General features: G+C 34.2%; 1 protein-coding gene across 1 annotated transcript in view; it reads left to right on the top strand.

The window, feature by feature from the left end:
• Positions 1 to 27,972, top strand: part of POF1B (POF1B actin binding protein) — a 115,875-nt gene that overhangs the window by 30,198 nt on the left and 57,705 nt on the right. Inside the window, exons 4-6 of the mRNA XM_027053732.2 lie at positions 4,379 to 4,480; positions 9,089 to 9,271; positions 22,949 to 23,079. Of these exons, the coding sequence (XP_026909533.2) occupies positions 4,379 to 4,480; positions 9,089 to 9,271; positions 22,949 to 23,079 (416 nt within the window). The remainder of the gene's footprint in view (positions 1 to 4,378; positions 4,481 to 9,088; positions 9,272 to 22,948; positions 23,080 to 27,972) is intronic.

Raw genomic sequence — 27,972 nt, 5'->3', positions numbered from 1 at the left:
AAGTTTTCTCCACCAAGGTTTCATGGCCTGGAAACATCAAAGTAGATGCTGGGGATTATGCACTTTGTTAGATGTGAGAACTACTATCAGAGGTTCTAAAAGTATCAATTAAAATGATAAGATCAGCCAGATTTGAAGACACCTATTAATTTTTAGGGTGGATCTAGCACCAATTCAAATGTACAGATAAAAAAAATAAGCTGCCCAAGTAGTAAAACTGTCTAACAGCTCATTTGTGAAAAATCTAAGACTTCTAATTAAATTTATTGTTCTGATTTGTTTGACTCAGAATGATTTATTCAAATATAGTAAAATTTGGCTGTACTCTTTTACACATTTTTGGAAAATAATAGTCCCCTTAATTTGGAATTTTTTTTCAGCAAGTCATATAAAATAATAAGTCCAAACACACATTTTGGAGAGAATCAACACTGTTAGCACCTAAACCATTTTTTTTCTTAAAAATATTAATGGTTTGGCATTTATAGTGAACAAGAGAAATTTTCATGCTTTTGATAAATTTGTTTTCCCCTCTTAGAAGGTGCTTATATCCTTAAGATAAATGTTCATATCATCTCTTCTCATCCAGTTATCTGTTCATTCACTATGGGGTATTCAAGATGGATACAGTCCTTGCCCTCAATAAGCCTACTTTTGTATATACTTTAATTTTTTTTAATATTTTTATTTATTTTGAGAGAGAGAGAGACAGCATGAGCAGGGGAGAGGCATAGAGAGAGGGAGTCACAGAATGAGAAGCAGGCTCTGAGCTGTCAGTACAAGCCTGATGTATGGCTCAAACCCATGAACCGTGAGATCATGACCTGAGCCGAAGTCAGCCGCTTAACCAACTGAGCCACCCAGGTGCCCCATACTTTTGTATATACTTTAGGTTGATATCTTAGAAAATTTCTAACAAGGTTCTTACAAAAATTTTTAAAAGCAGTATGGACTTAAAAATATATTACTGGGGCGCCTGGGTGGCTCAGTTGGTTAAGCGGCCGACTTGGGCTCAAGTCAAGATCTTGCTGTCCGTGAGTCTGAGCCCTCCGCTGGGCTCTGTGCTGACAACTTGGAGCCTGGAGCCTACTTCGGATTCTGTGTCTCCCTTTCTCTATGCCCTTCCTCTGCTTGTACTCTCTCTCACTCTCAAATTATTATATTGCTATATTATTGCAAACCAATGTCTTTTGTACATTAAAATCACAGATTAAAGGTACTTTAAAATACATTCTTTTGCTTGATATAATGTATTCTGCATTACTATTTCTATTATAAAGAAACTGAGCCTCAAAGAAGGTAAATGACTTGCTTACATTTCCATGGCAAGTAGGTGATAGAGGCAGAAATGAATATAGGTTTTATGACTCCAGAATTTTTTTTTCCATGATACCTTCTTCCACTAATTTTAGTGGTCAGATCCAGTGGAACTATAGTAGTCCAAATCCAATCTGCTTTGGAATTCTCACCTGTTGACCTCTCTGAAGCATTTATACCTTCACCCACCTTTCTACTGTTTTTTGAAAATTTTTCTTCTCTTAATTTGATTTCAATTTTCTCTTCTGATCCTCATATCTCTTAAGGCTTATGTAGTTATGTCTTTGATCTTCACTTGACTTTTCAGAAGTTGCATGATTTTAACAGGAACTTCTAAGCATATGCTTCTGAAGTCTAGAACTAGAACTATAGCCACGAAATCTCCACTCACCTGTGTTCTGGAGATCAATATAACCCGAATGCTTACCTACACATTTAGGTAAAAGTCTATTTGCTAATTCGTTGCAATAGTTTAACACATGTTTAAAGGATTACTATGCACTGTATATGTACTGTTATGAGGAATAAAAACATGAATCAGACATAGATTCTTACCAGGAGCACATGAAATTCAATATGTCTCAACTTTTCCTGTTTTTGACACCATGGGTTATATAGTAGATTTCTCAGGTTTAAGATCTTAGAGTCATATTTGGAAAGTACTATCCTTGGAGATTTAGTATAATCTCTTAACTAGTCTCCTCACCTGTACTCTTTCCTTTCTCCAACTAATCTTCCTGAAGTAGATTTACATTCACCTCACATCCCAGTTTAAAAGCATTTAAAGACTTCTCACTGCTTTCAGAACCAAGTTCTATCTACCAATTGTGTCCCCTACATATAATTTATACTTTTACAGCCTTGGTGTCATGACTTATTCTGTTGACTTCAATTGGAATACCATTCTCTTCCATCTCCTTATATGCAAAGCCCACCTTAACCTTCTTTCAAATGCCACTGATCCAAGTATCCTGAGTACTGCCAGATGGAATTCAATATTTCCTCTTCTGAATTCCATCCCATAAGTTCTTTCTCTATACTTTTTATAGGCACTTGTTTCTTTCTACCTTGTATGTTTATGTTCATATATCATCCAGACCAAACATCAGCAAAATTTTCCTATAAAGAACAAAATAGTAAATATTTTAGACTTTGCTGTCCCCATAGGGTTTTGGTCTTCCTTCTTTGCACTTACAGTCCTTGAAAAATATAAATACCATTCATGAGGCGCCTGGATGGCTCAGTCGGTCGAGTGTCCGACTTCAGCTCAGGTCATGATCTCGCTGTCTGTGAGTTCAAGCCCCATGTTGGGCTCTGTGCTGACAGCTCGGAGCCTGGAGCCTGTTTCAGATTCTATGTCTCCCTCTCCCTCTGCCCCTGCCCCACTCATGCTCTGTCTCTCTCTGTGTGTGTCAAAAATAAAAACAAACATTAAAAAAATCTACATATCATTCTTATTGAAGATACTATGAAAATAGGCTGCTGGCTATAGTTTAATGAATACTGATCGATATTCAGTGCTTGTGGTAATAATCTAAGTTTGATTCATGCCTTGTAACACTTAGCAAAGTATATTGTGCATAGTAAACTCATAAACGTGTGTTACATGCTTGCAAATAGGCTTTTTTTTTTACAAAAACAAACAAACACAAAAGAGCTTCTAGGGGAATCTTTTTAAATATATCCATCTTTAGATTTAACAATTCATCAGCTAACTAAATTTAATCACTTGTATATTTGTTTCACTTAAGTATTCCAGGAACATTTAGTTAAAGTACATTTTATTCAAACTTGAATACAAGAAGTATATACCTTTGGATTGAAGGGTGTCTTACATTCTCAACAACCAGTGTTTTTATCCAACTGTGTTTAAGAGTTTTTATGATAGCAGATAACAAAAATGCTACCATATTTTGTTGATTTTGAAATGGTCTTTTTATTTTTTTAAGTTGACTTATTTATTTATTTTGAGACAGAGACTGAGAGAGAGAGAGAGAGAGAGAGGGAGAGAGAGAGAGAATGCCAAGCAAGCTCCTCAGTGTCAGCACAGATCCCAGAACAGGGCTTGAACTCACAAACTGAGACCATGGCCTGAGTGGAAACCAAGAGTTGGATGCTTAACCGACTGAACCACCCAGGCACCCCAATTCTGAAATGGTTTTAAACACATTAACTGGTAGCAGACTTAGTCAATCTCCTTCCACACTGCTCCCCTGTATTACAAAAATAAATGAATGCAATTATTCTTTCTAACAAAACATCCTCAACTCCCCCCATACAAGTAGACTCATATGAAAACTGAAAGAAGGGAAAGAAATATAGTAATATTGCATTTATTTTAAACTCTTGGTCTGATTCTTACTACTCCTTCCTTGGTTTCTTTCAGATTTTGGACCTGTCACCAGCCTTTATTTCATTGGCTGACATCTTTTAAATGCTTGGATAATCCTACATTAACTTAGTTGATTATATGGGGATACGTGGCTCTTAAAGCCTCTACTCTGTTCTTGGTATTCAAAACATATGTTATACAGAGAGATTTAGCTTTGATTATAATCACAAGTAAGAATTGTACACTTCAAAATCACTGAAGCTAAGTTCCGGGAAAAAAAAATCTTTAATATAGTTCTACTACCTACTTTGCAGCTCAGTAGTGAATTGTTTGTTTTGCATTTCTCCAATAATACTTTTGCATAGAAAGAAACTTGCCAGTGAACTCAACTTAAATGAAGTTGACCTCAGGCCTGTCTACTTCAGAGGAAACTCATTATATCTTGTCTCAGAAACAGAAAAAAAATATCTTTCTCACCTCCTTCCAATTTCTCTTAAAACACTGCTAAGCCTAAAATGTAGTAAGAGAATCCAGATTGCTCTGTTTGAGAAAATAGACTATCTTTATCGTTTTTCCTTACATCTCTCAAAACCTTATTGGGATGTCATTCCACTCTCCTAAAGTCTGCCACTAAGTCAGATTTTATTAGATACTAGATATTTGCTTAAGTTAAGGTTTCTCTGAAAAGGTACCTTTCAAAACAAAACACAGTCATTACTGTCTTTATAGGAACCACTTTCTCCATTCCTAAGAGGAGGTCATTTCTTCCCAGGAAACAATGTTATTTATGAAAAAACAATAAGAAAAGTAGAGAAGCTAAATATGGATCAGGTATGTAAAATCTGTTTTAAAGCTTATTAACTGTATACTTTTGAATCATGAGTATTTTAATAGAGTTAAAATGACAATTGTCAAGTGCTAAGCAAGATCACTATGAGTCATAATACCTTATTATGTCTACAGCCCTTCAGATCATCCTTAACACTTTCATATTCATTTTCTCATGTGAAGTATTATTGTCCCTATTTTACTGAAAGGGAAACTCAGGTAAAAATATGTCAAGTCACATAGAAAATTAGTGGTAGAATCTGAATTTAATACAGATACCCCAAACCTTTGTATGTTTCTTTCAAACTGCTCTCACAAAAATTATAATTTAAAACATTATAACTTTGTCTTAATTCACTTAATACAAAATGAATTTTCAATGAACAAATGAAAAATATGTATGAGCATATATGTAAAATACTATAAAATTCTAGAAAACTAAAGTTCAAGTCACATTTTAAAATTTTAATTAAATTTGACTGAGAGACCAAGTATATAACATTTAAAACTAGCAGGGCAATGGTAGTTTCATGGCATATAGAGCTACCATTCCTTCAAGCAGAGCTTTTACTGTAACCAGCAGAGGTTTTACATTGATCTTCTCAGTGGATACAAAGCATGTCCAGCCCAGACAAAGCCTGGGACTTGTTTCTTGGACATGCTTGAACTAGAAGAGTGTATCAATTTCTTAAGGCTGCTGTAACAAAGTACCACAGTCTGATGGCTTAAAACAACAAAAATTCATTGTCTCATAGTTCTGGGACCAGAAGTATGAAATCATGGTTTTGGCAAGGCCATGCTCCCTTCTGTAGCCTTTAGGTAAGGAGCTCTTCTATGCCTATCTCCTAGATTCTTGTGACTTTAGGCATTCCTTGGTTTGTAGATGCATAACTTTAATCTTCCATCTTCACATGACATCCTCCCTGTATGTTGTCATATCATCTTCTGTCTGTGCATGTCTGTCTTTGTGTACAGATTGTCCCTTTTTATGATGATACCAGTCATATTTGATTAGGAGCCATGCAAATGACTTGTGTTAACTTCTTAATTCTATAAAGGTCTTATTTCATAAAAAAAAAATCTGTTTCTAAACAAGGTCACTTTCTGAGGTATAAGGGTTAAGACTTTAACATACGCTTTTTGTGGGAGCAGCACAATTTAACCTACAACAGACAGTGAAATAATATCAAATAAATTTTTATCACAAAATCATTTTTCTCATATACAAATTAAACATTAAAATATACTAAATTCTTTTTAATTCTCTTGGCATGAGAACACATCTTCTTTTTATAAGTATTTATGGGCACTTGTTACAAGATTCATAGGAATTAATACATTATTACTTATTTGATGCTCATTAAAAATAAAATAGTGTAAACTGTCAGAATCATAAACATCCAAACCTTTAAGACTTTGGTCTGCTTGGAATATTGGATTTATTAGAAGGTATGGTATGGTATGTATTGAACGCCTATCTTTCAGAAGAACAGCAGAATATTTCTGGATATTATGATGCCAAATAGAAAAATTTCATCAAATGTGTCAGTTCTTCAAGGGGCACTTTCCTCAAGCTATAAATTTATAACATCTCTTCTTTGTCCAACTGGACTGACAAAACAATAAGTTTGACACATTTTACATAATAAGAAATGTTTGAGATGCATCATTTCAGGTTCCTTCTAATTTCTTGTCTCAAAAAGGATAAAGATTTTCTAAGTCTTGGTTCCTAGAGGAAAAGATTGAATATCCTGTACATTATTATTGCTATAAATCTGGAACAATTAAAGAACTCCTTTGAAAGAACACTACTATTACTTATTATCAATTTGAATATTTACTTTTTTATGCCCATTTTTTTAGTAATGACTTAAATGACTTGGGAGTTTTGGAACTGCCATGGCAGACTTCCCAAGGTAAAAGGAACCATACGTATGGAACAAACTACAACTTTTTGACCTAGTTGAGTTTCCTCAGTGATAGAGATGCTGGATAGAGATGTAAGACAAGCTGGATAAAGCCAGAGTTTGGATGAAATGGTTTAATATCACATGAGACTAGTTCAAATAGCATTAGTTCTTAAGAGATGAGACCTGACCAAAAAAGAGATCTTTGTCATGGAAGGGTGGTAAATTGGTACCAGTTACAAGATAATTATCCAGTTTATATGAATTGTACTCTGTGTATTTTTTCCTCTATCAAAGATGACAAAACATATAATAAATCAGAAATGTTTGAGATTTTGTACATTAAAAATTACTCATTAAAAAATACATTAAAAATACTCATAAAAAGTATGAGTAATGTATGAATATCTTGTTTTAGAACAATAACATTAGTAGTCAGGTATGAGAATTGAAAACTGAAAGTTGTCTAAGACTTCAATGATACTAATGAGTGGTTCAGAGGCCAGACAGGCTCAGGGAAACCACAAGACAACCCAGATGGAGAGACTGTCAGCATTCTATTGAAGAGTCAACTGATGTATTAAGAAAGGAAGATGATTGAAAAATGAGTTTTGCTTTGTTTATTGTTCTGTATTGATGTGTCCTTCAAAGTGTTTCCTAACTTGCTTTTTAAGGAACACATTAATTTTGTTTTCAGGAGGAATTCTATTTCAGTAGTGTATAAGTTTCCCACTGGGTGAAGTTTTTCTCAGACTGTCACAGTGACTTTATTCTAATACAATGTATGAAGATATTTTATAACATAAAAGAATAGATAATACATTCACCCACACAATTTGTACAGAAATGGTTGATAGTACATAGCCTGACTTCTAAACTGTAGAGATCTTAGTGCTAGCATATTTATAAAGTGAGTTGCACTTGAAAAGATCCTAGAGAAAATGATTCTATGAAATGATTCTGTGACCTTTATTACCAATGACTACGAAAGTAATTTCTATTTGTAAAATATGTTTCCCTATGTATTTTTCTTTCTTTAAAAATAATTTTTGTACACATAAAAAAGATAATTTGTGTACATGTTAAAATTTTCAAAAATAAAAGTATAAAAAGGTACAAAAAGAGTGTAAAAAGAGAATAAAAAATGTACACAGTGAAAAAAAAACCTCTCTATACTAACACTCTTGTCTCTAAGTTCCTCTTGCCGGGGGCAGTCACCCTTAAAAGAGTTTTGCTTTATGCATTTAAAAGCAGTTATGTATATTTGTAAAAATACACATATGTTTATTTTAAAATGTTATACAAAAGGTAGTAAAGTGTATTCATTCTTGTGCATCTTGCTTTTTTAATTTAATATCATTTGAAAATTGTTCCACATAAAAAACATAAAATTTGAAGTGGTTTACTATATTAATGCAGGTCAGCTTTCCACTGTCAAAAGGAAATAGAGCATTGAATTTATACTTTCAAAGTAAATGTATGCGCATTAATGTAGCATTATGATTCAAAATAGAGTATGTTTTTCTTTGAAAACTGGTGTTCAGATGACTGTTATTAAAGTAGAATAATAACAAAATAATATAGGAAATGCAAGTATGCCTGAAATCCACAAAACTGAAACAACCAGATATCCTTTCTTACTCTGGGCTCTATACTTTCTCAGAAACAAAACAAAACAAAACAAAACAAAACAAAACAAAACAAAACACAAGCAGATAGCAAAGATATAGTTTAAAAACAACTCTAGACTATTTTGAGGACAGTAAAAATTCAACCTTATATTTTGAAAGAACTCTGAACTAGAAATCATGAGTTCCAATCCCAATTTTTCCATGAATTAGTCGTGGCATTACAAGTAAATCATCTTACTTCTCTGGACCTCAGTGATTTTTTTCTACTTGAAAAATTTGTGGGGTGGATGATGATTAAGTTGAAGGTGACAATGATAAAGAAATAATATAATAATAATAAATATTTATTTATACATTGTACTAGGCATTTTATAAACATCAGTTCATTTGCTCCTCATAGCAGTCCAATGAGACACATATTATCTCAACATTTGCAAATAAGGAAATTGAGGCTCATAAAGATTGCATACACAGTTTCCCAAGATCACAGAGTAAGTGGTAGAATCAGAGTTAGAATACCTGTTTTCTGGATCTGGAGCTTCAGTCACTGTTTTCCAAGCTTTTTTCTTAATTCATGCTTGATTTTCATAAGCATAAGAATTTTGCCTGCCCCACTGTGATTCTAATATGCTTCCTGAAATTGAAAATCACTACATTATATTATTTTCTAATATTATTTACATCTAAATCTTCAGTATGATAATATTATTATGAAATTAGATCCTGAAATGCCTGGTGAATTATCAAAGAATAGTTAATATTAATATTCATTATAGTTTTAGTGTTAAGTATAGCTGGAATATTAATTTAACCAGAACATGCAATTCCTTGGCCAATTTAAGTAAGTATTTGGATGGTCACTGCCACCTGATCAAACAAAATAGAATTCAATACATTTTCTCCCAATGAAATAATTTTAAAAAACAATATATCACATATTAAAACTATATATCCTAGGACTTGAATTATCTTGTGAAAGAACACATTAAATTTTAAAAAACGGATTCAGTGGGTTTTCTTGATTAGTAATTTTTATTCTCAGTGGCTATTTTGGCATGTATATGTTTTTTTAGGAATGCTATCCACAGATTCAATGCCATCATCACATTGTCCAACAGCCCCAGATCATCCACTCTCCACACTGCCAACAATCCCATTCTAGCCAACAAATCCAAATCATCACGGGAACTGATTCAATTTCTACAAACACTGGAAATGAGTTGTACCATGGTGGATTAAGCCATATACACGACCAGGTAAGATCAACTGATTTGCTTATAAAACTGAAATAACTCTCTTAAACTCTTCTCACACCACTTTATAGCCACTCACATTGAATTTTCATCAAAATATTGGGGTATTTGTGTTTTGTTTATGGCATCTTTAAAACAAAATTTTCTATTTCCTCTCAGAAGACAAAATAATTCAGGTCTATTAATGCATGAAGTCTATGAAGGAAGTTATAAACTGAAAAATGAATACCTGATTTCTAGCTGATCCTCAGTTCTAAAATTGGTTCTACAGTTGTGAAATATTAAATATTTTCATGAGGTATAGTATTTAAATGAGTAATGAAGTGGAAATAATTTTATCTACTTTGGTCATATTGGAAAAAATAACCATAAAAATTCAAAATTCGTATTTTTCCAACCTAAAAAAAACCTAAAAGTATCTTTTCTTTGAATATCATGTATGGAAATATTGTGGTCTAGGATTACTCTAAAATATGGTTCAGATGGTCTTGAACTTCTTACATGAAATGGATTAGCAATAATGATTAAAAACATTTTATTATGTGAAATCATTTGAAATTGTCATTTTTATAGGTCAATGTTGATCAAATAGAAACAATTTCATACAGTTCAATCTAATACTTTGCTTTGCTTCGGTTTCCTCATCATAGAGTAGAGATTTATTGATCACTTCTTTTTTTAATTTTTTTTTAATGTTTATTTATTTTTGATGGAGAGAGAGACAGAGTGTGAGTGGGGGAGGGGCAGAGAGAAGGAGACACAGAATCCAAAGAAGGCTCCAGGCTATGAACTGTCAGCACAAAGCCCCATGCAGGGCTTGAACACACGAACTGCAAAATCATGACCTGAGCTGAAGTCGGTTGCTTAACTGACCGAGCCACCCACGCGCCCCTATTGATCACTTCTTATAGGGTTATTGTAAAAAAAATTATATTTTACATGTTAAGCACTTACCATAGTTGAGTGCTAATGGTAAGTACTTAACAAATAGTAATTATTGGTTTTTAGTAGTAATTATTATTCATACACATTAAATCTTCATGCCAAGTACTATGAGAAATACACAACTGGGTAAGACATTGTCACATTTCTTATAGGTGCTTACCGTCTAATAGGGGAAAGTGGCAAACACATAAAACATGATGCAAAGCAATGTGTTGTCTGTCATAAAAGAGGAACAGGCGATGTGCTTTGGGAATAGAAGAGAAAAGAAATTAATTTCTGCTGGCAGATCAAGGAAAGCTTTATTGAGGAGATAGGAACTGACGTGGACTTTGAAAAGTGAGAATTTCAATATATGGTATTGTGATGTGGCATGGAGATGACATCCTGAGAAGAGGGAATTACATGAAAAAAGTCATAGATTTGGGAAAGTACCTTTTGGATTTCAGGAAATGTCAGTGATTCAGTTTGTATTGAAAGGAAAACATGAAATGAGGAGTACTAGAGTATAATGTTAAAATGGTACATTAAGGCCATATCATGAGGTCCTTGGATGTTAAGTTTAAAAATTTGTACTTTATTTGGTAGACAATGGAGAGTAAGTGAAGGCTATTAAGTAGGAAAATATTGATACATATGCCTTATGAGGTTAATCCTAGCAAATTGTATACAAGATAGATTGGCATATTGATTAATTTTCTTCTCACAATGATCAGTTGAGGAAGGTGTTATTGTTGCCCTTATTGCCCTTACTGTTACCCTTATTTGGTAAGGAAACTGAGGTTCAGAGAGGTTAAGTTACTTGCAAAGTTTTGCACAGCTAGTATGTGGTGGAGTCAGAATTCATACAGAGAGGAGAGTTCTTTATCAATAATGGAAATGTGAATAGAGCACTGGATTAAGAGCCTGCCAGTAGAGAGGTATTGGTGACATAACAGAAAGCGGACTAGCTTCAGAGAAGGAAGACCTGGGTTCCAGCCCCAGGCTTTGTACTTTTCAAACTGTGTGTTTTTAATAAATACTAAATCTCTCAGAAACACTCATCCATAAAAGTTCAGGTAGTAATGTCGACCTCACAGGGTTGATGATGTAAAGTCTAAATAAAAGCATATGTTGAAACTATAAAGTCTACAACATGAAAAATGCCACGGAAAAAGATTTGCAGAGATTATTAGAAGCTATTTCAATTGTAAAACTTAAGCTATAATAATAACAGTAGGAATAAAGTGAGGGATAATTATCAGAGATGGGGAAGAATATCACAGGATTAAAAATCTTGTCTAGTGTCAGTGGTGATACTATGATATCCTTTTACTAGCTTAGTATGATTAATAGTACATTTGACTAGACTAGATACTGTCTATTTAGAAAATGGGAAGAGTTAGATTGCTAATATATTAGTTTCTGTTTTATTATGTATACTTTGGTTTGAGATTCTGATGTAATTTTGTTAAAGACCGAAGGTTTTTTGTATAGATTAAATTTTTCTGACTTTTCAATATTTTTTGAGGAAAAAGTTGCAGTGCTGCTGAAAACAAGATAGTGCCCTGGGAAGCATAGAGCTAGTAATTTCACTTGTATGGATTTCATAGGATTGGATCCACCCCTGGTCAGAGTGAAAATGGGATAATCTGGTTGTACAGATCCCATAAACAAAGGAGAGAAGAAAATGAGTTCTCCCATCTAGGCTCCTTGATTTTTAAACATCTCGTCCATATGTGTGGAAGAGTCTCTTTAATGAGTTATAAAGCAGATATAGGTTGGACTTTCTTAAAACTAAAGGTTGGCCCATTTTTAGTTTGTGTTTAGAATTAAATTGTAACTTGGAGGTAGCATAAGAATGTGAAAAGAACAAAGACTTTCAATTCAATTATTTTAGTTTATAAAAGCTGCCTCTGCTGGGCTGCATGATCTTAGGTAACTGACCTAACTAGACTGAGATAATTGACTTAACTAGAACCCAATTTCCCCATTTATTGTATTAGATACAATAAAATATATAATGTACTCAGCTTAGAGTCAAGTACATAGCAGATGCTGAAATAAATGTTTGATTCTGTATCTTCTTTGTTCCCCAATGCCAGGCTCCAAATCTGTCAAAACATCAATAGAAGAAATTGATTCCCACTGTAATATTTTCATTTTAATTTTTTTTACATTTTTAAGATGATTTTGTTCGTTTGTTTCAGGTTTTTATTTAAATTCCAGCTAGTTAATATATAGTGTAATATTATCTTAGGAGTAGAATTTAGCGATTCATCACTTACATATAATGCCCAGTGCTTATGTAATGATGATTTTTTTATGGTGATTACTTTTTTTAAATTTAAATTCAAGTTAGTTAACATTCAGTGTAGTATTGGTGTCAGGAGTAGAACCCAGTGATTCATCTCTTACATATAACATCCAGTGGGCATCCCAACAAGTGCCCTCTTAATGCCCATCACCCATTGAGCCCATCCCCCTGCCCACCTCCCCTCTAGCAACCTTCAGCTTGTCCTCTATATTTGAGTCTCTTATGGTTTGCCTCCCTCACTGTTTTCTATCTTATTTTATTTTTCCTTCCATTCCCTCACTTGGATATTGCTATTGTCAATGAAAATACTCCAAATTGTGATGCCTTTCTCCCATTACTTGAAAATTCAATTTTTGTCAGCATCAGGACAGTACAAATCTTAATGTCAGGTGCTTTTTCTGGCAATTATACAGGAAGCTTGCTACAATGTTTAACATGTCATTCACTAATGATGGAATCTCTAGGCTGGTTAGCTCAATAAAGTCAGCAGTTTTTCCTGCTTTCTCTCTCACTAAAATGTAGCTTAAGTCCCTCTTTGTATGTTTTGTTTTCTTCATCGAATAAGTGAATTGAAAATGAATTTTCTTTTGCACAAACCTCTACCCCCTGCTTATCCCTTCCAAAAATTCAATACATATTTATTCTGGACCCATCTTTTCCAAACTCCACCCTTGTCTGTCTCCTGTTACCTCCTGCACTGGTTCCCTTTTGTACTCTTTGTTTTGTGGTGAACAAGAATTGTTACTTATTTGCTCTTTCAAAAAATAGTTTTTATTTTTTAATCAAAGTAATACATGTATATAGCTTAGAAGTTCAAATAGTACTAAAAGGCATATTATAGCAATTCCCTGTCCCAAACTTGTTCCAGAAGCAACCATTTTCAAATTTTAGCTTTTTCTTTTCATATTTACCTCCATACAGCTAAATAATATGTAAATTCCTGTGCTATTGTGTGATGTAGCAATGTTGTATATTATCTGTTGATAATTCTGATACATAAGGATTTAGTTCTATTCATCCCCTATCCATCTGTTTCCATCCCTTCCATCATCCTAATATAGTTAAATCCCCATTTTCTGGCTAAAACAGTATTCAGTGTTTCTTAATGCTATGAAAATATTATTTACTGCAGAACCAATTTGTGTACTATTTTGCTTCTTTATTAACACAACTATTTTTTTGTTGTTAATAATTCCCTATTTTTTTCATTTGTTTTGTTTTTTATATACCTATTGCTAATTCTTTTCTCAATACAATTTTATACACTCTTGTGTTCTGGGATTTTTGATCAGCCACCTCCTTTCTCTAAAACCCTGCAAACTATATACAGCATACCTCTTGGCTTGAATTGTCACTATCTACTGGCCTCGTTACTCTTCCCATATTTTGACAGCTTCATTGGTACACTTACAATCTTCTGTCCACTTCATGCTAACCCCTGCCCTGGAATCATCTATGAAAACTTCATCACTCATATCAGTGATATTTCCCACATTCTGTCCTCATGTTTCTTTATCACCCTCAATTTCTTCATTTCCAGTACATCTTCAGCCCTCACAGATCTTGGCCACTCTTTGAACCTCATCACTTGAAACTGTTTAATGTCTGTTTTTCTTATCATCACTTTTTTACTTCATCTTCTACACTCTCATTCCTGCTAAACTTCACCCTCATCAAGGTCTCCAGTCCTCAGTTCCAAGCCAGACTGGACTCCATTTTCATCCAACAATGCTTTTGCTAGAAACCCTTAAAATTTATGTTGCATTCTCTGATTACTGTCCTCATTTTACTGATCCCTTACTTTTGGGTAGACTACCATCCATTTTCTCTGCCCCTAGATTTTGACTTTTGTAATCTAGAGAAAGTCCACAAACTAGGCCAATTTAGTCTAGAACAGATTGTCTCTATCTTGCTGGACCCCCTCTGTTGCTAGAAATTCATTTCAATTAATTCTAATTAACTTTCTGCCACAGTCTTCAAAATCTAATCCTTATCTTTCCCACCCTCCTCATGCTCTGTGTTCCACTGCTGTTCTCTCCCTCTCTGCATGTAGTTTTTACCCTCTACTGAGAATGGCTACTGGAACTCACATTTTATTGTGTACCACAATCAGTTAGAGGGTGTGCTTAAATAGAGATTGCTGGAACTGGATAATTTGCATTTCTAAGTTCCCTGATTACCCTAAAACTCCTGGTCTGGGGGACCACACTTTGTTCTTTCATCAGGTGATCGTCTCCAAGAATGTGTCCTTGGCTTCCTTCTCCTTTCTTTACCCTCTCTCGCTTGACTATATGATATAAAATCTTGACTTCTGCAATATTAACATGGAAAACTGCACATGATTATCTTTACATGGACAACTCCCAAAACTTTTCTCCTCTGCTCTAGTTCATCATTTTTAATGGACTAGTTGCATCTCTACTTGGCTGTCCCATAGTCACCTTCAACTGACCACATAATAGTTTTTCATTCTATGTCCCCTATTTATATTAATATCTTCAGTGCCCTAATCACAAAGATTAGAATTTAGCATTATTTTTTACTTTCCCTTTCCTTTGCCACTCCAAACCTAATCAGTTGTCATAGTCTGAAGATTCTTCCTATTTATACCCCCCCTCATAGAGTTGAAGGTTAGGTGTCCTTCTTATAACTCCCTTAGTATTTGATCTGTGACTCTCTTTATAGCCCTTACTAATTGGTCAACATATTCTTTACATTAAATTTATTTAGGTACATGTCTTAGCTCTTCTAAAAGACCATAAAGCCCTTGAGAGAGAAGATAGTACCTTATGTATGTATATTTTCCAGTAGCACTTAGAAGTGTACCTTAGGACAGTGTTTAATAAGTTCTCACTAAATGTGTGCTGAATGAGTGAAAAGGATCATGCCACTGAGATCTTTTAAATCCTGAATGTGGCTTGTGGGTATAGATTTTAGACTTTGGTTTAAGAAAAAAAGTTAGAATATAAGATAAATTGCATTAAAAGAGCTACTGCATATGCATAGTAAGTTCCTTCAATGGTTTACCTTACATAAAAATGTGCTTCTATTCCTTGAATAAATTACATACTAAAGAATGGTGGAATATAGAAATGACAGAGAAGTGGAAAAGAGAAAAATGTGGTGACAAAGGTGTTACCAAGAAGTTATGCATTAAAAAATACATGGTCATTTGAAATCAATTTCTTTGAGGGGCCCCTGTCTGGCTCAGACGGTAGAGCATCCGAACCTTGATCTCAGGGTTGTGAGTTCAAGCCCCATGTTGGGTGTAGAGATCACTTAAATAAGTAAAACTTTAAAAAATTAATTTAATTTCGTTTGTATATATCCCACTTCATTACAAAAAGGAATAAAAGAATTTGGGGGCACCTGGGTGACTCCTTGTGTTGAATGTCCTATTCTTAATTTCAGTTCAGGTCATGATCTCATGGTTTGTGAGATCGACCCCCATGTCGGGCTCCATGGGAGCCTGCCAGGGATTCTTTCCCTCCTTTTCTCTCTTTCTCTCCCCGGCTCGTGCTCAATCTCTCTCTCACAAAATAAATAAACTTAAAAAAAAGGATTTTGAGTAGCTCAAGAGAATAAGAGGTAATAGAGTACAAATAGATGTCAGGGACAGTGTAAATATAATGGAGTAATAACCCCAGAAGGAAAAGAGAGTACACAGAAAAACAGGCCACAGAGTTCCATGTCACTAGTAAAACTAGGCTAAATACTTGGCTCTGAGCTTTCTTGAAACCATAGGGGAAGAAAAGGGGAAACATGATTAGTGAAAAGTGTCCATTATGAGAAAAAGTTTTATGAATTCTTGATAGTCACTTGTATTATAAGAAAATATTATACATTTTTTTCTAGTCAGAAAGAATAATCTAAGCTTTCACAAAATGTTACAAATTCAATCACCTGTATTCATTCTAACATGACAATCCAAACAACCTACCTTTTTCCACTTGGTTGGGAGTGGAAAAATCATCTTATTTTATAACATAGTGTCAAAATTCACACACACACACCCAATGAGGAATGAGGACAATTTTGATTAGTTTTCACTCAAGGTGTTAAAGCACCTCTTCCATATAGTGCTTTTCCATCTATTATATTTAACATTTAGCCCAATTACAACTTTTATTACAACTTTCTCACTACTTACCTTCCAACAAATGTTTAATTAGCATCTGCAATACTCAGGTACTATGCTAGATGGTGGAATTAAATAAAGATATAAAGACTGTGTCTCTACTCTCAGGCAGTTGAGATTTTTATAGAAAATTTACAATTGTCTTCCATTATTTCTATCACTATTTGAATAGCCAATTGTCCATTTGCCTTAGGTTAAATAAAACCACTAATTTATATGATAGTTTGACAATTTACCAAAAAAAATGTGATATCTCCAGTAACTTTATCAAATAGGTAATAAATTATTTACATTTTATAGTTGAAGTTCATAGAGGTAAGCAATATACTTAACCTTCAACTAGGAAGTGGGATCTCCATTTTTGGCTCCAATTTCCATTCTTTCTCATTGTAACATTTTGCTGCCTAGGTTTAGTTACGTAGGAAATTAAATTAGGCCTTTATTTCAAGTACAGAACTGTTGTTATGAGTAAAGTCTTCAGTTTAGAATTGTGATTGTTGTATAATACATTTCAATTCAGTGTCAACATTTATTGAAAATGTTCTATATACCAGGTACTGTATAATGCAACTTTTCTTTATTAAAGTACCTATGAAGATTAAAATAGAAGTGAGGATATTCAAAACCTAAAATTCTGACACTTTGTATCCTGCTATGATTTCTTCTTGTGGTACAAGATAGGAAGAGACCAATTATATTTTTTACCTTATTAGCTAAATGATGTTGTACCTAAAAGGCATTAAATTCCATAAGGGTTAATTTCCCCAGGATTAACTAGGGCTTCAATCAGTCTGACAGCTATTAAATGTTCCAAATCAAAGAAAAATTAATGAAGCAGTAACATTATTTATCTATAAATGTCGCTATATCATTATGAGCTTTGCAAGATAATAATCTATACGTTGAAACTTTTTATTAATAGTGATATTTTCCATTATCGTGTAGCAAAGTTGCTACTCAATGAAGTCTAAGCACAACAGAACTTGCTATTTAATATGTCCATGACCTTTTAGAGGGTTAGGCATTTATGTATAATCACTTTTATATAACATGGCATTTTAAGCACTTTATAATCTGCTAAGCAACCCTTCTAAATAGGCCAAAAATGTATACACTTAGGCCAGTTAGTGGAAATAAACTTAAGCCAACACCCTGTACTACTGGATTGTGATTTCTCCCTTGTTCACAAACTATCCTTAGTCCTAAGCAGCATTCTCACAAATGTGTGCCATTAAGCTTGAAGGACACCAGACAAGAAAATATAGATGGCTCAGCTGAAATCCATAACTATTGCATGTCTACTATCTGCAGCGGCTTTATAATAACTACCAATGAACTTTGTAAATATGGTCAAAAGTATGATCTTTAAATATCAAAATATATCTAATGTATATGCTAGCAAGAAAATTCCACTCCTGGAATCTCATAGACTACACATAGGAAACAAAACCCCAGACTGGAACCAGGACAAAAACTTCTAAGGCAGGAGTAAGTTGAGGCCCATGGTTTTCCTTTAGAAGGTAATTTCTTTCTATAGATTTTCTGAAAAATGACCACAAATTTGCCTCTGGTTTCACTCCTAACCATTGTTGCCTTGTCTTGGGTTTATGGTGGCAATTCTAAACAAAGAATTTTTAACTGCAATCAGAAACGAGGAGTCGGACTGCTTGGCCATTATTATAGTTAAATAATGATCTGATTGAAGGTACTTGATTGATGCATGCTAAACAATCTTTAATGATTTTTGTAAATTTTTGGAGAAATGTCACTGGGAACAACTATTTTTCAGCATAGTTTGCATTCCTTCCCCGTTTATATGTGAAAAATTAAAGCTATTATCCAAGATTGACATTTAAGATACCTCTCATTCATCAGGCAGAAGAGTAGATATGGATACACCTATATCTCAATCAATCCTATCAATTCAATATTTGTCACAGAAAGAAAACCTCTATCCATTAGAACTACCATTATTCTGACCCAAACATTCATGTTTTCTTGGGAGGCTCCTTATTTTGGCTTTTTCAAAGAAACAAGTACATAGATTTGAGCCAAGTCTAAAATATATGTCACAACATACCTAAAAACAGTTCCAATAAAGTTAAGGAGCTCCAACAACCTGTGATTTAGTAATAGAAAATATTTGTAACTGGCACATCACAGTTTATGGTTAGGAAATTTCATCTTATTGTTAAGCACAGTCCTGTAAAAGACTTAACAGTGTATGAGAATCTGACTTCTGTCTGTCCTCTCCCTCCAAATTTTTGAACCCAACTTGCTTTGTTTTTTACTGAGTATTACTCAAATGTTATAAATTGTAGATGATACAAAACTGAGAAGAAATATACACACAAAGGAGTGATGTTTTGCTTCTTGATTTTCCATCTTGACATCTCTTTGACCAGAAGAACCCATTCTTCAATTCTAATGCTCTTACCCTTTCACTAGCTGATTAAAATTTATTACCTAAAATTCAGGCGTATTTTGCATAGTTTTCCACTAATAAAATCAAACTCTTACTGTTTATTTTTTTTAATTTTTTAATGTTTATTTATTTTTGAGAGAGAGGGAGACAGAGTGCACCTGGGAGAGGGGCAGATAGAGAGGGAGACACAGAATTGGAAGCAGGCTCCAGGCTCTGAGCTGTCAGCACACAGCCTGATGCAGGGCTCGAACCATAAGATCATGACCTGAGCCAAAGTCCGGCGCTTAACTGACTGAGCCACCAAGGTGACCCAACCTCTTACTGTTTCAAGTTGTAGCCCAACTAAACTCCAAAATAGCGCAAGTAGAGACAGTGTAATTCAAAAGTAGCTGAAAAGACAAATACAAAAGGTCATCTGGGGAGGCAATTTTTCTAGTGGGTATGAGAAAGCATTACCTTATTTAATATTTATGTAGAGTTCATAACATTGTCTGGCACATAGTAAGGACTAAATAAATACTAGTTATTATTATCATTTCCCAAAATAAAATCACTTTCCTTTTGTAACTTTTAGCACCTCTTTATAACTATGGACACAGATACAATGTTGATGTAAATCATTCCTTATCCTAGACTCTGTGATTTTTTTTCATTTTATTTCATTTTATTTCATTTTATTTATTTCATTTATTCAGTTTATTCATTTATTTTGAGAGAGAAATAGAGAGAGTGAAAGCATGGGGGAGGGGCAGAGAGTGAGAGAGAGAATTCCAAGCATGCTTGGTGCTGTCAGTTTGGAGTCTGATGTGGAGCTTGGTCCCACTAACCTCAAGATCATGACCTGAGCTAAAACCAAGAGCCAGATATTTAACTGACTGGACTCTGTGATTCTTTATTTGGGTGCCTAAATCCACCACATAGAAATCACATGATCAAAAGTTTTAGTAATGGCACTAAATATTCATGTGGGGAAAGAATTATGTACTTAAAAGGTGTGCTAGTGTGAAGTGCAATGACAAAATATTTGTGCAAAAATAAGAAAGAAAGAAATATTTTAAGACAGTTTGGAACCATGAAATTACTCTGTCAAATGAATCACACTAAAAGGAAATAAAATGATTTTCTCAGCATTATGAGGGGATTATAAGAAGCTAAAAGAAAAATATGCAAAATACTAAACATCAAATAGTTGCTTGGAGATTCTAATGGGAGCTCAGCACTTGAATATATTGGCTAAAGAAATGTCATCTTTTACTTGGGAAAGTTATAGGTTTGGAAGGGACACACATAGAATGGTGAGGCAGGAAGAGGTTATCTACCTGACCAGCTACAGCAATGAAACAACTTGAAGGTCAGTAGAATGACACTAACATAACAGCTAGATTTTCCCTTATCCAGTTGTCCTTGAATGTTAAAATCATATTTGAAAACACGTTTTTTTATTTTTTTAAAGCTTATTTATTTTTGACACAGAGAGAAAGCGAGCATGAGCTAGGGAGGGGCAGAGAGAGAGGGAGACACAATCTGAAGCAGGCTTCAGTCTCCGAGCTGTCAGCACAGAGCCTAACGCGGGGCTCGAACCCACAAACTGTGAGATCATGACCTGGGCCAAAGTCGGATGCTTAGCCGACTGAGCTACCCAGGCACCCCTTGGAAAACATGTTTTTAAGCCACTCCGAGTTTGGTAAATATATAGATGGTTGATAAGGGAGTAATGCATGAGAAAAACATGAAATCAAAAGCATTCTTTTGATTATTCTAAATAAAGCCTTGCTTAATTTTGATCTTCATTTCCTGAGAGGGGCCTACCACTAAGGACCCGACTGCCAAGATCTAGAAATATAGGTAAGACTCAAATGCCAGTATCCAACTCTGCAAGGAGTTCAGTTTAGTTGCTACAATTAGACTTACATAAACTTAGGAAGAAAGTGTGAGGGATAACCACGATATCCTTGAGGAAGTGCTATCTATGCTCTTTTTTATTCTAACCATTCTTGGTTAGCTTCTTTAAGAGAGAAACGTGTAAAAAAATCTTTCCAGAATCAACTAGCATTTGGGATCACTTCTAACCAGGTAGATACATGACTTATTTCAATTCAACAAATACTTACTAAGCAACTAACTATACAGTGTTCAACCAGTATTGTGCTAGATAATATGGGATATATCAAAAAGTATGACTCATTCATTATTCTTGTTTATTTCTTTTGGGGAGGGAGAGAATGCTGAGAGAACAAGATTTACATATGTAAAATAATATGAAAATGATTCAAGATAATTGAGCACAAAAAGCTAAATTGAATTAGCTTGTTGGCTGGCATATTTTCAGTTTTAATGGTGATATTAAATCTTGAGATGGAGTTCAAAGTATGGGTAAGATTTGGATACACAGCAAGAAGGAGAGAGAGTTTTCTAAGCAGCAAAAAATGTGACTAAAGACTAGAGACAGGAATAACATAATGTGTGCCCAGGACAGTGAAATCTACTATGGTTAGAACAGAGAAAATGTTGGGAAATAGATAATGTTACTACATTCATGTTAGCATTTGAAGGTTTTATATTGAATATACACAACTTAGTAATTCTATGACATTTACACATATTATGTGATGATATTGACTTTACCAATTTATCTATTCATGCCTTCACATAGGAGACTTTACCCTCTTTCAGAGGCAATCATTACTTCTCCGGGAGCAACTTCAAAGGGTAAATGGACAAGATAACATTGTGGTGTATTCCTTAAGACTTTCAAAAGTGTGAAAAATATATATCTTAATAAGATGTGATGATACTATACTGTATTTTGAATATGGCCTTTTGTACTTATCTGTATATTACAAATGGCTTAGCATAACACAGACATGGCTATGAAAGTCCATCTTGCTTAGTTTGCAATCTTACTTTGCAAATCTTCCATTTGCCTTAGCATGCATGATATTTTTAGGGTCTGTATTCAGAAGACAGGTTGTAAAGGAAGTATCAGTGGTCAAATTTGGAGTCCATTTGTCCTATATATACTCAGGAATAAATGTATTTATAGGACATCTTTGGTCCCACATGCAATATCAAAGGTAGTATGGAATGCAACCTAAGTTATTAACCTCCCCATAGTGCTATTTTGGAGGTGGGTGGCAAGGCAGTCAACATTATTGAAAAGATTGATAACAAATTATATGAGGCCAACAGAATAGGTTTTATTTTGGGCACTATTCATAATAATTTGTGTTTAGGATTTCAAATGTCTTTGAGAGCTATGAATTTTCTACATTTGGCCCTTAGCTACTCTTTCCCATGTCAGTTGACTAGATATTTAGTCCAAATAGTAAGTGGAGGGAATATAAGAAAAAATACATAAAACATTGAATCGAAGTTAATTTAATCTATCTTCAAGGTATGCTAATAAATTAAGCTGCCTTTCATTGAGAAGATGCAAGTCCAAATGAAAGTAATTCTTCTATGTCAATATAATTCAAATAATTCATATGTTCTTTTCCAATAGGGAATAGAAGAGTAAGCCATGCAATGATAATGGGAAATTTACAGATTTTGATTTACTAGTTTTACTGTTTTATGCAAGCATATATATTCAAGAACTTTAATATAAATTATTCAAGTTTTGCGTTCATTAGGTCACTTAGATTAGTGATATAAAATTGAAAATACTATTGCAATGTTGCTTTTCCTTTAAATTCCTCCCATATTGAAAAATGTATACCTCAGATGCAAAGAAAATGTAGTGAGTTGATTCATGTGATGACTTTGTAATGAGTGACTTGTATTAATAGGTTATGTAACTTTTTTTCATTTGACATCAAAACATCTATCAATTTGGAAATACTTAATGTTGTTTATAATTGTGGTTGATGTTTTTGTCAGGTGATAACTGAAGATGATTGCCCTGCAAAATTGGACCCCAAATATTTTGGAGAGTTACTTGCTGATCTAAGCCGTAAAAATACAGATCTATATCACTGCTTATTAGAACATTTGCAGAGAATTGGAGGAAGGTACTGTAAATATATCATTTGCCTCAATGTTGTAGCTATCAAACATTCTATGATACTTTGGTATTTTTAATGTGCTTTATTGTTTAGAGCACTTTTGGGCTCACAGTGAAACTCTAGAACTTTTTTTAAAGATTTTATTTTTAAGTAATCTCTACACCCAAAATGGGGCTCAAACTCACAACCTCAAGATCAAGAGTTGCATGCTCCACTGACTGAACCAGCCAGGTTCCCCAAAACCCTTGTACTCTTAATGGAGAAACAGGGTAACTAATGAGCATATCTGAACACATGTCTTAAGAGTCAATATACTTGGGGTGCCTGGGTGGCGCAGTCGGTTAAGCGTCCGACTTCAGCCAGGTCACGATCTTGCGGTCCGTGAGTTCGAGCCCCGCGTCGGGCTCTGGGCTGATGGCTCAGAGCCTGGAGCCTGTTTCCGATTCTGTGTCTCCCTCTCTCTCTGCCCTTCCCCCGTTCACGCTCTGTCTCTCTCTGTCCCAAAAATAAATAAACGTTGAAAAAAAATTAAAAAAAAAAAGAGTCAATATACTTTATGAAAATCATCAAAAGAGATCACACCAGTCCTTTTAAGATCAGTAAAGAATTCTGTGAACTTTTTTTTATAACATACTTTGATGGCAAATGTGAACTCTTGGACAAGGAGCTAAAAAAATTCATGGCATACTGTGACTTGTTTTAAGATATTACACTGATGATGTAAGATACAAGCCCATTGTAAGATATTACATTGATGATGGAAGATACAATCCCACTGTCAATACATCACTGTTTATCTTCCATTGTTATGCACTCAATGTACAAGGCCATAATTTAATATATGTATATTACATATACTATATCAAACATAACATATACCTATAAATTAATATAAATACAAATATGTATATTATACTATATACTAAATAATAATTGTATGTATTTAAATATATACACATAAGAATTTATCAACTATTCATGTATAGACGAGAGAATATTATGTCATTAAATGAATTCCATAAGCTATACCCCTTCTACTACATAGTGACATCATATATATGGTCAACTATCAAAGTCTAGGAAAGCTTCACAAATTCAGAAAAATATGTAGGATAAAGGAGTGTTGGTATAATTTTTTTTCTAGTTCAAACTTCACTAACTGGATTCTTCTGCCTCTTAGAGATCTTTAATCTCTTATCCATCTTTTTTCCTCTCCACTTATTACATCCCATTCTCTCCATTTTTAGCTCCATCCTCTCTAACTTCTTGCTTTAATATTCGTAACTGCAACCATTCTGTTACTATTATCCTCAATTGCTTTACCTCCTTATCTTATTGTCCCTCCCACTTAGCAAAATCCCATCTCTGGAGTAGTCTATCTCTCTTTATATATTGTTTCTTTTTACCACCATCTCCTCTTTCTAATACCTAACATGCACTACCCCTAGAATTCAGAGGACACTATGGGGGCTATTTTATTTACCCTGATTTCCTTAGTGCTTAGCATGGTGACTAGTTTGTGTGGTGCTCAATAAACATTTGGTGAATATATGAATGCTTTATTTTTTTATTTAAGTTTTTAAATTCCCGTTAGTTAACATATAGTGTAATATTAGTTTCAGGTATGCAATATAGTGATTTAACACTTCCATATATCACCTGGTGCTCATCACAAGTGCCCTCCTTAATCCCCATCACATATTTAACACATCCCCCCAGCACTTCCCTTCTGGTAACTATCAGTTTGTTCTCTATAGTTAACTTATAAATCTCAAAACCCAAAAAACAAGTAATCCAATTAAAAGTGGGCAGAAGACATGAACAGACATTTTCCCAAAGAAACATACAGATCTCCAACAGACAAATGAAAAGATGCTCAACATCACTGATCATCAAGGAAAGGCAAATCAAAACTACAATGAATGCCTTCTTTACTGCTACATCCATGCAGTTAAACACTGTTAGAGGAAGGCACAAGCATTTATTTGAATTGATGTCATTATAAATGCATGATTTCCATCTTCTATTATTTTATACTAATCAACACTTTCTCCCATTACCCAAACAACTATTTCACACAACTATCCATGTGCATAAGGTCACTAGCTTAAAATCTCCCCCCTCTCTCTGAGTAGTCAATTATTTATTGAGTGTCCACTATGTGCCAGAGACACTGTGCTAAGTGCTTTTCCTATATTGTCTTATTTGCACAGTAACACTATAAAGTTTCAAATAGAGACCCAAAGAGTGTAAGTTATCAAGGTCACAACAGCTACTAAGTGCTTGAGATGGATTAAACATTTCTGAGAACTATTTTTACCTATAAATTGTGATTCAGCTTTTCTGCAAAGCATCCCTTAGATATTTAGCTTGGTCTAAGTGTTCCTCTTCTGTGAATTAATTATTCCCTGTGAATATTTCTATCAAAGTATCACATTGTATAATCAAGAGTATATAGAGGGGTGCCTGGGTGGCTCAGTAGGTTGAACATGTGACTCTTAAGTTCAGCTCAGATCATGATCTCACGGTTCGTGTGTTTGAGCCCCAGGTCAGGCTCTGCACTGACAGTAGTGTGGAACCTGCTTAGGATTCTCTCCCTCTCTCTCTCTCTCTCTCTCTCTCTCTCTCTCTGCTTGGGATTCTCTTTGTCTCTCTTTCTCTCTCTCTCTCTCTCTCTTTCTCTCTCTCTCAGTCTTTTTCTTTGCCTCTCCCCCGCTTGTACTCTCTGTCTCTCTCAAAAATAAATAAATAAATAAATAAATAAATAAATAAATAAGAGTATATAGAGACTTAGTCTTAAGTACCCTGATTCTATATTCAGAGTTCATATCCTTGGTTTATGTTTCAGCTTTAGTTACATACGTGATGTGTAATGTCAGGCAACTTGCTTAACTTCTCTGTACCTCAGTTCCTTCATCTATAAAATAGGGATTATAATAACAATACTTCTAGATTTGTTATAAGCAATAAATGATTTAAGATGTACACTTACAAACAACATCAGCATCATGTAAGAACTTGAAAATAAACCTACAGACTCAGAAACTCAGGGTGTACGGGTCAGCAACAAACCCTCCAGAGGATTCTGACACATGCTCAAGTTTGAGAACCATTTACCTAAGGCCACAAAAGTGGAACAATCTGGGACTAGAACCCATAATCTGAGAACCTTTTCTCCTTAAGCAAATAATTTAAACTTTATCATTGCTTTTGATGGCTATAATATTTTTCTTAATTTAAATTCAAGTTAGTTAACATACAGGAGTAGAACCCAGTGATTCATCTCTTACATTGGACATCCATTGCTCATCCTGAAAAGTGTCCTTCTTAATGCCCATCACCCATTTAACCCACCCCCCCCAACTTCAACTCCAGCAACCCTCAGTTTGTTCTCTGTATTTAAGAGTCTTTTATGGCTAAACTTTCAATACTAGGCATATATTTCCAAATTTTTTAAGATATTATAGACAAATTGAATAAACTATCAATTTTTTGGATTCATTGAACTTGAAAAGTTCACATAATTTAGACTGGTTTTACATTGTTCAAATTTTGTCTTGGGAAAATTATGTTTGTATGAAGTAAGATAATATTTGTGTTTGTATTACCCCAAAACAGTCCAGAGCACATGACTTTGACAATGCTGTTTCTCAATAAAGGGATACAGAATGAGAGTTAAATATATTCTAAATTTATTAGTTTCATACTATTTAGAAGCAAAGTAACAGAGCAAATGGAGTTATATTATTTCATAATGATTATTCTAGAAAAGGTGTAATCAGGGCTTCAGAACAGCTCTTTCTTTGAGGAGTTTTGATAAATTTACATGGATGACTTAAATGTGTTATTAAGCAATATAAAGCCTTGAACTTAATTCCTAGATTACCTAAAATACCACACACACAAATGAAATAGAAAGGTAGTGTCTCCACATTAGTAAAAACTCCATTTGGAGAGGGCCTCATAAAATTTTGGTGCTTAAGACTGTCAGAAGTTTGTGAGTTTCTTTTATTACTTCCCCCATTTCCACCTTTCTTTCCTTTTTTTGTTTTTCCTTAATATATTCCATCCTTTCTAAGAGGTGAGATAGCATATAGTAAGAGCCACTATTTTTTAAAATATTTTAAAAAATTGTTTAAAGGATATTTTTTTTTAATTCCAGTCAGTTAACATACAGTGTAATATTAGTTTTAGGTGCACATTATAGTGATCCAACACTACCACACAACAGTGGTGCTCATCACAAGTCGACTCCTTAATCCCTATCACCTATTTAACCCATCCCTCCCTCACTTCCACTCTGGTAACCATCAGTTTGTTCTCTGTAATTAAGAGTCTGTTTTTTCATTTGCCTCTATCTCTCTTTTTCTCCCCTTATGCTCACTTGTTTTGTTTCTTAAATTCCACATATAAGTGAAAGCATATGGTATTTGTCTTTTTCTGACAGACTTATTTCCCTTTGCATAATACTCCCTGGCTCCACCAATGTCATTGCAAATGGCAAGATTTAATTCTTTTTTATGGCTGAGTAATATTCCATTGTGTGTGTGTGAGTGTGTGTGTGTGTATACCACCTCTTCTTTATCTACTCATCAGTGGATGGAAATTTGGGCTGTTTCCATAGTTTGGTGTTTGTAAATAATGCTGCTACAAACATCAGAGTACATATATCCCTTTGAATTAGTAATTTTGTATTCTTTGGGTAAATACCTAGTCATGCAATTGCTGGATCCTAGGGTAGCTCTATTTTTACTTTTTGAGGAACCTCCATACTGTTTTCCAGAGGGACTGCACCAGTTTGCATTCCCACCAATAGTTCAAGAGGGTTCCTTTTTCTCCACATCTTTTCCAACACCTATTGTTTCTTGTGTTGTTGATTTTAGCCATTCTAACAGGAGA

Source organism: Acinonyx jubatus, chromosome X, assembly GCF_027475565.1.
Source record: "Acinonyx jubatus isolate Ajub_Pintada_27869175 chromosome X, VMU_Ajub_asm_v1.0, whole genome shotgun sequence".
In the NCBI taxonomy this organism is placed as follows: domain Eukaryota; kingdom Metazoa; phylum Chordata; class Mammalia; order Carnivora; family Felidae; genus Acinonyx; species Acinonyx jubatus.
The sequence above is the reverse complement of the archived record's forward strand: the minus strand, read 5'-3'. Positions and strand labels throughout refer to the sequence as shown.